This window comes from Prionailurus bengalensis, chromosome B2, assembly GCF_016509475.1.
Source record: "Prionailurus bengalensis isolate Pbe53 chromosome B2, Fcat_Pben_1.1_paternal_pri, whole genome shotgun sequence".
Classification (NCBI taxonomy): Eukaryota; Metazoa; Chordata; class Mammalia; order Carnivora; family Felidae; genus Prionailurus; species Prionailurus bengalensis.
Genome location: NC_057349.1, coordinates 58,800,571 through 58,813,191, shown reverse-complemented (window position 1 = coordinate 58,813,191; position 12,621 = coordinate 58,800,571). Strand labels below are relative to the sequence as shown.

At 32.6% G+C, this 12,621-nt stretch overlaps 1 protein-coding gene across 1 annotated transcript in view; it reads left to right on the top strand.

Annotated features, from left to right (window-relative positions):
* The first annotated feature begins 2,197 nt into the window (after positions 1 to 2,197).
* Positions 2,198 to 12,621, top strand: part of LOC122490476 (protein eyes shut homolog) — a 175,250-nt gene continuing 164,826 nt past the window's right edge. The window contains 2 exon segments of the mRNA XM_043593171.1: positions 2,198 to 3,137; positions 7,508 to 7,621. Of these exon segments, the coding sequence (XP_043449106.1) occupies positions 2,345 to 3,137; positions 7,508 to 7,621 (907 nt within the window). The 5' untranslated portion in view covers positions 2,198 to 2,344.

Here is a 12,621-nt window from a genome sequence, read left to right as displayed (position 1 = left end):
ATTTCTACTGCCTCTGTATCAATCAAACCATCATAGTCATTTCACTAGATTAGTGCTGCTGACCCCTCCACAAATGTCTTAACTCTCTCAATTGTGTCCACCAAGCCATTCCTCACCCTGACATCATTAAAATAAAGTTTCCTCTTACTAATCTCCCACATAAAATCTTCAACAGGCTCTCCATTCCCCTCAGATAAAATTTGAGCCTTTTACTGAGGATGCATGCCCCATCTTGATGTGATCTCTCTCTAAATCAGGGGCTTATATTTTATCATGATTTATTTTTTCTCTACACTTTAGAAGTTCAACTTCTCCTATTCAGAAGTATCCAATGTCACACTCTTCTCAAATCTTTAGAGAGATTTTTTCCGAGGATACTCATCCCTTGACAGTTTCCCCAGATGACTCCATTTTATTGTTCAAGCTTATTCTTGTGTCCTATTAATATCCTTACTACATATTCTCATAATGCTCTAGACTATTTGTTTCATTATTGATCATGTTGATTGCCTAATAATTCTGTTTCCTTTATTAAATTCTCAGTTTTTTACATTGATACTTCATTTCACTTGGTCACTGAAGAATTCCCAGTACCTAGCATATTGCCTTGCATGTAGATTGGGATCATATCTATTTGTTCAAAGTAGTCTTTAAATCTTAGCAAGATTACTAATTTATATTCAGAAGTTATGACTAACATTTGAAATGAACATGATCATACATAACTTTTAATTCTAGGAAAGTTACAATTTTACATTTCCATATGCATATTTTATGGTAATATATTACTTATAAATTTATATTTTATAGATTTATAATACAACTGAATTTTCAAAGAGGAAATTTACAACTCAAATTTAATTTCTATATGATCTAGAATGGCCATTAAGAAATTGGACTTAATATAAATATTTGATATGAATTAACAAATTAATTGCGTCACATAATGGCATAAGTCATTTAATAACAAACTGACAGTCAAGATAGAGTAAAACATGACAGGATTTTGAATGACTTGTAAATTCTTATATAATCTAACTCCATCTTCAGTACTACTATGTTAATTTAATACAACTATGTTAATTTCATTAAATGAATATATTTAATACATTCTTATCTAAGAATGTATTAAATAAGAGTGAAAGGAATTAAATATAAGAGTGAAAGGAATTAAAACCCATGTGGCCTTAAAATGTAGACTGGAAAAATAGCATCACTGACATCAAAAGAGCGTGTTTTTCCATTACACCTTTTCAGAATTTAACTTTTGTTGCGATCTTTACAGTTTTTTTTTAATTAATTAAATACTAGAGTGATTTACACAAAGAAAACCCTCAATGAGTTGTAGTTACTATTTTTTTAATTGGGTCAATATATTAAATCTCAAAGATTGCTATTTTTTTGTTTTGTGGGTGGTGGTAATATATATATATATATATATATATATATATATATATATATATATATTTGCCTCTGGGAGTAATGATGCCTTACCCACAGGGTTAATCCCTTATTCTCCCCTTTCATACCAGTGGTGAATGATGAAAGAGAAGTCATTACATAATACCTGTACTTACCATCCTTTTATTATTCCATTTTATACTTCCTTTTCCCTCTTGGCCTACTATATTCCCACAATTCTGCAGAAGTTGGGTGAAGTCTCATTCTGCGTTTATTTATTTACATGATGGAATTTTCTAGAACCTCTTGTATATCTGGGAGTTCTCACCTCCTGGATTAGAAGATCATAGTTTGTGCATTATGGCTTATATTTATATGAAAATACTATATGAACATTATATTTAAATCATTTTTTCTTGCTTTATGGATGGTGTTTTTTAAAGCATTTTCTAAACCTAATCAGAGAGCAGTACTTATATCTGAAGAAAATTAAAACCATCTATAAAGGAACTTGCTTATTGTTGTATTTTAGTTTTGTTGAAGCTTGGTGAAAAGAGCATACAAAAGATTGCAGTAAATTGCTGGTATAATTATATAACAATACGAAACTTCAGAAGCAGGTAATTCTATAGGACAGGATCAGGTGCAGTATATTTTCACCACATTTTTTCTGGCCTTGTTTCACAAAGAGGGTGCATAGGTGGTGGCAGCATAGTCTTTGCAGGAACCAGCTTAGAATTGTCTATATAATTAAGTAACTTCACTAACAATGTATGTTTTTATGTTTAAAGGGATATTTAAATCACTTGAACTCTACTATTTCTTGATCAAAATCCACTTGCATTTTGGAATAGAAAAAAAGCCAGTTCCTGGGAATCCTTGAACAAAATCTCTGCTTGCAAATTTTCAGCAACACTAAAAGCCCATTTTGCAGCAATTCTTTATGACACTTTTCATGAGAGACTGTAAAATACAATTTCCCCAAATGATTAACAAATCAATTATGCTTCTGAGCCTGGTGGTTCTTCATAGCACATTTGTAAATGGAAAAACAACATGTAAATGGCAATTTGTGGAAGAATGGCATACACAACCATTATCATATATGGTGAATTGGACACTAACAGAAAACATCTGCATGGACTTCTATGGAGATTGCTGGTTTGGGGATGTAAATACTAAAATGAACACTTCAGGCAATCAAGTTGTTCCCCAGATTTGCCCTTTGCAAATTCAATTGGGAGACATCCTTATAATTTCTTCTGAACCATCTCTTGGATCTCCAGAAATAAATTTGATGAATGTTTCTGAAGCATCATTCATTGACTGTCTGCAGAACACCACAACTGAAGATCAGTTACTTTTTGGTTGCAAACTAAAAGGAATGCACACTGTTAATTCTCAGTGGCTGAGTGCTGGAACACATTATTTTATCACAGTAACAGCAAGTGGTCCATCGTTTTGTCACCTGGGGCTACGGCTAAATGTGACAGTGAAAGAACAGTTCTGCCAGGAATCTCTGAGTTCAGAATTTTGTTCTGGGCATGGTAAATGTCTTACTGAGGTTTGGAGCAAGACATACAGCTGCCATTGTCAGCCTCCGTTTTCTGGAAAATATTGCCAAGAACTTGATCCATGTTCTTATAAACCATGTGAAAATAATGGCAGTTGCATTAATAAAAGAGGAAAATTGAATAAGCAAGGTTATGAATGTATCTGTTACCCACCATTTACAGGTAAGATTTTTTTTTAAGTAACATAATTCTGTTAAAAAAGGAAAATAAAATGAATTCATATATTGCTACTTTCCAAAAAACAAACTACACTTCTAAAAATTTTGTAGATTTTTTAGAATGGGCTAAATTTGGATTCTGGACACAAAATTCCCATTAGGCATTCTGTAATTTTTTTTCTTATTTAAATAAGAGGTTTTTTGTTTGTTTTGTTTTTTTAAATTTTATTTTAGAGAGAGATAGAGCATGCAAGCAGGGGAGAGGAGCAGAGGGAAAGAGAGAATCCCAAGCTGGCTCCATGCTCAGCCCATAGCCCAAGGTGGGGCTCAATCCCATGACCCTGGGATCATGACCTGAGCCAAAATCAAGAGTCAGATGTTTAACCGACTGAGGCACCCAGGTGCCCCTAAGATTTTTTTAAAAGCACATATGTTTTACCCTGAAATACCTACTTTCACATCTTTCCCCAAATTCCCTCTTAATGTCTCATGTAATTAAAAAAAAAACAAAACATTGGAATAATATTACCTGTAGAATGAAATTCCCAAGTTTATGGTATTTAAGATAAACAGTTCTAGGTAATAATGTAGTAATTAAGTGTGGATCTGAGTGGAAAGAGGTAAGGAGGTATGTGCTTGGGTAGAAGGCATGAAGTAGCTTGGCAGAACTGAAAAAGAAAAGATAATTGTAAGCCCAGAGCAATGTGTTTAATGGATGTTGATATGGCACTTATAAAGTGATTGGTAGATAATATTGGAAAGGAAGGAAAGAACTTGATATAATTAATAAAATTGGTTACAGTAAGGTAAATGAGAGGCAATGGTGAGGAAAGGTTATAAAAAAAGAAGGCATTTGGTGAATAGATGAAACCAGAAGGGCAATCTAAAAAAAAAATGTAAATTATACTACCTGAAACTGAAGTTAGGATTAAAGGGAAAATCACTGTCACCACTTGAAAGTTTACTAGGGAATCTGCGTCATCAGAGGAAAATAAAAATAAATACTGAGAAATGTAGGGGAATTTTAAACTACAGGGATTAATGAATTTCTTTTAGTGGGAGTTTCCGAGACCTGGCATAGAGAGTTACAAGGTTAGTGGGTAAGATGAGGAAGATCTAACAAAGGGCATTGCTTGATATAGTTTCCCAATGATAATATGGGAAAACAAATAACATGTTGGTAGTATATTTTGCTCAAGAGAAAGGAAAGAGGGCTGGATAGATATTGACTAGAGCAGATGAGGCTCAAGTATATAACTGTAATTTGTGGGGACAGGGTTTAGGGGGCTTCAACAAGGTTTTTCTTGCATGTTGCTGTCAAGACTCCATTGGAGCCAAGTTTGAGAAGGCTGTATAATAAAATGTAATGGAATATCTCAATAAATCTTTGTAGGCTCTTAAGTTCACCTAAGCCAATCTTTCAGAGTAATTTTAAACTCTATAGTAAGGAAGTACCAAGACCATTTTATTTATTTTTTTTAAATTTTTTTAATGTTTATTTATTTTTGAGAGTGAGGGAGACACAGAGCATGAGTGGGAGAGGGGCAGAGAGAGAGAGGGAGACACAGAATCCAAAGCAGGCTCCAGGCTCCAAGCTGTCAGCCCAGAGCCTGACGCGGGGCTTGAACTCACGAATCGTGAGATCATGACCTGAGCTGAAGTTGGACGCTTCACTGACTGAGCCACCCAGGGGCCCCAAGACCATTTTAAAAGTAAATCCCAGCAATATCCATTGAACATCCTCTCTCTATAACTGGGATCAAATTCCCATTTGACTCTTATTGGCATCGGTGAACAAAGATGTAAGTGACTTTGACTCTCTCCAGAGTTTATCAGGTAATTAAAATTAAGACAGGTCAGCAAAAAAGAGAAAGCACTCAAGTTGCTGATTTGAGGTGAATGAAAAAGCAATTTTAGAGCTCCTAAAGCATCCATTTTAGTTTGTCCAAAGAATTTTAAAGTATATTTGGCCAGAAAATTTCTACCATCTATCAGAATATTAATTGGCACATGTTTAATCATATACCATGGAATTCTATTTCAGTGGTTTTATCTTAGTTGCATAGAGTGCTTTGTTTCTACCCAATGTTTGTTTGTTTAATAGAAACACAGCCATAGATAATTTAAACCATTAAATGTTAAACACCATAATATTGAGCATATACCATAATGACACTTTAATTTTAATTGCTTCAATTTTAAATCTCAGATGTTATAGAAATATGTAGAATTACCAAATAAATTGAGAATATTAACTGTATTAATTTGCTAGTGATGCCATAATAAAGTACCATAGTTTGAGTGGCTTCAACAACAGAAATTTATTTTCTCCCATTCTAGAGGCTAAATGTTAGAGATCATGTCAGCAAGATTGGTTTCTTCTGAGGCCTCTCTGATTGGTTTGTAGACAGCCATGTTCTCCCTGTGTCTTTCCTTTGTATCTGTCTGTATGATCCAAAATTTTTCTTCTTATAAGGATATGAGCCACATTTGATTAGGACCCACCTTAATGACCTCATTTAATTTTTTATTACCTTTCTAAAGATCTTGTCTCCAAATACAGTCACACTATGAGGACCTGGAGGTCAGGATTTCAACATATGAATTTTGACGGCTCACTATTTGGCCCCTTACACTGATTGAAATAGATTATGACCTGTTGAACATTCTATTGTTAATTTAGTTTTTGTACATGGAAATATTTGGCACATAATTATATTTACTTAAATTTTCATTGTGTTGGGGGTTGTTTGGAGGTAAATGAAGGAAGAAGAGTTCTGTATTAGTGAGTCAGAGCTTTCAGTCTATAAAGAATTTGAAAGGAATCAATGATAATGCCAAAAACTGCTTACAAATTAAATTAAAAATTCACTTAGAATAGAGGGGTGACTAATCTATTGAAAATTATGTACAATAGTTTTATAGTAACATGTGTCCATTTGCCATTGAATGTCCTGGGCATATTCTACAAAGGATATTATGAGCCAATTAACTACATGGAAAAGTATTGTAAACAAGGTTATGGTATACGATATTGTAGGATCACAAAAGTGGGTATAAGTGAGATTTAGAAACTTGACAGAACAGCAAGGGCAGGAAAATGTAGAGTTTAGAAGTTCGTGCCTAACTTCTAAGAATCCAACAGCCTTTTCTTTATTTCCCCATAATTTTAGATTTTATTTTATTTTATTTTATTTTATTTTTTATTTTATTATGAAAAGAACACTTAATATGACATCTACCCCCTTAACAAATTTTTAAGTGTATGATATATTAATGTTGACAGTAGGTACAATGTTGTACAGCAGATCTCTAGAGCTTATTCAACGTGTTTGACTGAAAGTTTATGCCTCGGTTCCTCTTCAGATAGTGTCAATCTTTTACATTTTCCTCTTGGGAATTAGCACCTTGGCTAAGTTATAGGGCTAAGACAGAATACTTTTGAATGTATCACTTTGTAAATTACCACTGCAGTGCTACCACTGTATGTTGAAGAACATATATTATTATTATATACTGTCGAAACATGATTAACAAATTCAAATTGTCATGAAAATAACTAAATCTCAAATATCAAGAATCAGAAAAATATTTGAATATATAGTGGGGGTCAGAAGATGGAAAACCTTATGTCAAATTTATTGAAATTAATTTTTGTTGCAATTTTTTTAAGTAGATATGATGCCCAGTGCAGAGCCCACTGAGGGCCCTAACTACCAACGCAAAGTCAAGACTATGAGATCATGACCTGAGCCAACATCAGGAGTCAGACACTTAATCAACTGAGCAACTTTTGTTTCAATTTAAATACATCACTATGACAGGGCCCCTGGTAGCTCAGTCTGTTGAGCATATGACTCTTTGATCTCACCTCAGGTCTTGACCTCAGGGTCTTGAGTCAAGCCCCATATTGGGTTCCACATGGGCTTGGAGCCTACTTTAAAAAAAAAAAAAATATATATATATATATATATATGTGTGTGTGTGTGTGTGTGTGTGTGTATGTATATATGTGTATATATATATATGTATATATGTGTATATATGCATATATGTGTATATATACATATATGTGTATATATGCATATATGTATATATGTGTATATATATACACACATCATCATGGAGTATTATTTATTAATTAGAATTACATTTTGTCAAAATTGTGATCATGATTTTCTTTTTAATATATGAAATTTATTGTCAAATTGGTTTCCATACAACACCCAGTGCTCATCCCAAAAGATGTCCTCTTCAATGCCCAATTTTTGCTCATGATTAAAGAATTTGGGAAAGTTGATGACCATAGTTAACTATATACAATGTAAATATTTTTAACCTAGTTGCAAAATTAATTTATTTTCATTTATATAGGCATACATTGTTCAGAAATTATTGGCCAATGTCGACCACGTATCTGTTTCCATGGGAATTGTGGCAATATTACTGCAAGTAATTTCATCTGTGAATGTGATGAACCATTTTCAGGTAAAAAATGTGCATATAATATGTATATACACATGCATACAAATCATTTTAATTGTTTTATTTCAAATTAAACTTCTAATGTTTCATTTATTACTGAAAAATGTCTTTAAGCAATGGTGTCTCCAGCCACAATTAGACACCTAAAGACCCCTTTTGTGGGAGTGCAACAAAAAATGCACGTCTTCCAAATTACAGAGAATGGTAATATTTCTAAGTGTTTCTCTTGGAGGTCCTTCCTCCTAACTCAGTTGAGGGAGATTTGAAATTTTAGTAGACTACATTGGCCACTGTTCCATAGTAAGAAGGGTTGGTAGCAATGCAGGCAATAAGGACTCCCAATAACTGTCTTCAAAAAAATCTTTTCAGGTCTTGCATTCCTCAAGTCTTCTCTTTCCTTAAGAGAAGTTATGGAGTTAAAATATTTGTACAATATTTTACCATATCCTGCATTATGGAAACCATATAATTTATCTTCCAAAACATGGCATTTTTGAGCAAAAGAGGTAGCTAAAAGCAGTTACAATTATATAATATTTGACATGTTTATTTCAAATTGGTTTCATTAAATAGGCAGACACATAAAGTTGGCTGATTCTTAAGAATAGTTCTACTTTTCATAAAATTGTTTTGAAATAAAATAATTGTACCTTGATCTTTGATGTCTAGAAATAAAAGGAAATTTTAAAAAACAACTTTATGTTGATTATCTGAACATTACCAAATAATATAAGCAGAAACTGTGTTTAGCCATATGTATCTTTAATAGTATGTTTGCTAATATTTTTATGAGGAATGAATTTTTCAATGCGGTCTTATTTTGTTTTTTTTAATCAAATTATACCCAAGGTTCATTTACAATTAAGAAACTTGAAATTGTTCATGCCTTCAATTGACATTTAACTATGCCATTCTTAATTGAGGCTATTTTCACTGAAATGTTGAGGCTCGTGTTAATCTCAAAGGAAATTTGCTAAATGGAAAGTATTCTCAATTGGGTTTTTTTTTGTTTTTTGTTTGTTTTTGTATAAAACACATAAGTTAGATTTTTCATAGGAGCCATATTTTTATCCTGTTTGACATTATTTTCTTTGACAAATATTTTCAAACATTTACCTCATGAAATAAATGATCTCCACATATGATTCCTTTGAATATTTGGCCAATATTAGGTACTGCAACATTATACGATTTCTCAATTTATTTCCATTATGTTCCAGTACATAAATTTATCCATGAAATATAGGATCCCCCTCATGTTGCTTTCCAAAAGTCTAGTTATTCCAAAGCACAGTTATAGTACTTATAATATTTGCACTTTTGTACTGAGTATGTTGCATGTCTCTGTTGTTTTATGCAACAATAAATTTTAATTTGTTTTTAAAAATAAGGGCCATTCACTAAAACTTTTAAAACCTGATATTTTGTGTGCTTAATTTATTAACTTGTTTGATTAAATGCTTGTTACTGAATGTGAACAAGATGCAATGAAAATTTAGAGGGTCTTTCACTAAAATGTCAAAACTTCTCAGAGGCATTTGGGCTTATTTTCAGTCACTCTTCAGGAGCTTAAATTATTTCTAAAATCCAAATGTTAATGGACAGCAGCAAATGAAAGTACATTTTGCTAAGTCACACTTTTTTACCCCTCATTCTAGCTTTGTCAAGAAAATTTTTCTGGTCCTGTGTATATTATAATATTATTTATAAAATTTGCAACTATACTTTCAATTGTGTGAATATCACTAGTTTGTATTAAAATATGAATGATGTCTGCATCACAGTAAATTTCAAGTATATTTCCTTCCCATCCTTTTCTCAATCCCATCCTTTTCTCAACTTGATCAAAATATTGTATATCTCATGTATATAACATATATGTATATAATATATACAAAAATTATTTATAATTTTAACAGAACAAATAATTTTATCTTTGAACAACTTCACTGAATTTTCAAATATGTTCCTAATCTCTTCAGATACCTTTCCTTCAACAGAATAAACTTGTAAAGCTTTATTTTAATTCAGTGAATTGGATGGAAAATTCAAACCATTATTGAAATTTACTAATGATTTATTTGAAGCCTCTAATTTTACTAATAACAAGCAGCTGGCATCTTTTAACTGTGTATGGATTTGTTGTGTTAATTGAGCTGACACATTTATATAACTATCACTTCACTTGTTATGTACAGAGAAACTTGCAATAGAAAATGAGGAAAATTATTTTGGGACAGTCATTTGATCTAAATGAAAAGACATGCTTCACAGAGTGATCTGTAAGAATCCCTTCTGCATCTGCACCTAATTCAGCATTGGCAGACAGTCTTCTAAGATAATTAACATTTAAAATAGATGCTGATCATTTTTCAACTAATGTGTAACTTCTGATTTTCAAATAGTCAGTGATGTCACTAATATTCTGTGGTGGATCATTAATAGTGACATAGTATAGGGGCAAACTGCATATTAATTATCAACTTTCTGGGGAAACATAAATCTGAAACTTTTTTCTTAACAATATAAGTTGTTTTGGGGGGGCATCTGGGTGGCTCAGTCAGCTAAGCATCTGAGTGTTGATTTCAACTCAGGGCATGATCTTACGGTTTGTGAGATTGAGCCCAGGGTCAGGCTCTGTGCTGACAGCACTGAGCCTGCTTGTGATTCTCTGTCTCCCTCTGCCCCTCTTCCCCACTTTAATGCTCTCTCGCTCTCTCTCTCTCGCTCTCTCTCTCTCAAAATAAATTACGTTTAAAAAATATATGTGTGTATATGTACAGTTTTTTATATAATTGCATTTTAAGTATTTATATTAAAATAAGAAACATCAGCACAAAACAAAATATGTAAATAATAGTATATTTATGCCACAGGCTTGCAAACTTTTATTTTTTTTCTTTGTTTGTTTCTTCTTCTTCTTCTTCTTCTTCTTCTTCTTCTTCTTCTTCTCCTTTTTTTTTTTTTTTGCAAACTTCTATAAAGGATCAAATAGTAAATGTTTTATACTTTTGAGCCATATGGTCTCCATTGAGGTAACTCAACTCTGCTATTAGAGCGTGAAAGGAGCCATAGACAATATTCAAACATATTAATCTGGCTATATTCCAGTAAAACTTTATTTGCAAAAATAGGTGTAAGGTCACATTTGGCTTAGAGTTATTGTTTATCAACCCTCAATTTATACCATACCTGTGATCAATTGTATGGCCAAACTTCTATAGCAAGAACATATAGATAACTCCCTATAAACTCTGTTAACAGGACTTCTTGTCCTCTATTTGTCTCTTATATAATACATGGCTATACTCATAATTCCCTGTGGTTACCACTGGCCCATTTGCAAAGGAAGCTTTGTGCTGCTAGGGTAGCATTATCAGATCCTTCTCCTCCTGTCCACTGAAACAATAAGTAGTGAGCTATTTGTAGTTTCTTGGGTCTCCAAAATCCAATAAGGTATCCTTAAATGAGAAATATAATATACTTTGCATCTGGAAAAGGTTAGGAAAAGATAAGTAGGTTATCATTTGTTAACTTGCTAGTTTATCCTCATGTTAAACAATATGCTGCCTATGTATCTCTAACACTCCTAGAAAAGACCATTGCAGAATTTAAAGTACAAAGTGGAGATATATCAAACACATCTCTATTTATCTAATGAAAGTGTGAATAATGTTACTTTCTTAGAAAGTCCAGGACAAATGGTAATTTGGTAAATTGGGGGGAACTGTTATCTTGGCAACATTCTGTCTTACACTCCAAGATGTAAACTGCTGCTACTGCCATGTGCAAACTAGGATGATGACTCTTATTAAAAGATCTAGGAACTATTATAGATTGGGATATTTCAGTACCTCTATTTATTGCATTATTCTGTAACTTAAAGCCATAGACAAAAATGTACAGGAAGCAGCATATTTTTTTAACTTTGTATGTATATATGTATGTATGTATGTATGTATGTATCTATCAGTCATCAATTAATATAAATCAAGACAGCAAATAAATAAGGTGTAGAGTCACCGCTCCTATTTTAAAACTAGTGATCCTTGGGGCGCCTGGGTGGTTCAGTCAGTTGGGCGTCCAACCTCAGCTCAGGTCATGATCTCACAGTTCGTGAGTTCAAGCCCCACATCGGGCTCTGTGCTGGCAGCTCAGAGCCTGGAGCCTGCTTCGGATTCTGTGTCTCCCTCTCTCTCTGCCCCTCCCCTGCTCATGCTCTTGTCTCTCTCTGTCTCAAAAATAAATAAGACATTAAAAATTTTTTTTAAATAAATAAAAGTGGTGATCCTTTAGAAAAAAAAACATTCCTCATTTCTAAGACACCTCAAATATTATGGAAGAGTGTGAATAAGAACAATTAGCCATGAGGTCAGCTGCAATCTCAGACATATAAAAGTAGAATTAATAAAGTTCTAATAAAAAACTGTATGAAATTATATTCTTTAATTGTAATTCCAAATTTGAAAATGTTATGTAAGATTTATGTATCTGTTATAAAGTGATTTGCTCTAATTTTATAACTTTGTAAGGTTTATTGCAAGAAACTTACCGTATCTTTTTGAGCAATTCAAGGAACCATTAAAATTCGCATTCTATAGATGGTTAGTCCTTGACTTACTTTCAAACTTTTAAAATATGATTTTGATAGAAGAACAAATGATTGTCAGAAAATAAACTCTTCAGTCTTAGTTTATGACTAATTTATAGCTACAAAATTAATTTTAGTTTCAAGATTTAAGAAGCTTTATTTGCAAGGCAAGTTGGGATCTCTGTACCCAAGATGAATGATTTAAAGAAACCATAGCATGGCATTGAAGGAATAATCAATTTTTCAGGATATTGTAACCTCAGGTAACAAGAGGTCTAAATTGTCTAGTGGAGGATACTCTAAGATATTTTGTTAGTTTAAATCAGTTTAAATCAGAAGGTGGGCAGAATATTTTCCAATATAAAGTAGATTTCTCCATTTTTAAAACCCCTACCAGGAGGTAGAATTTATA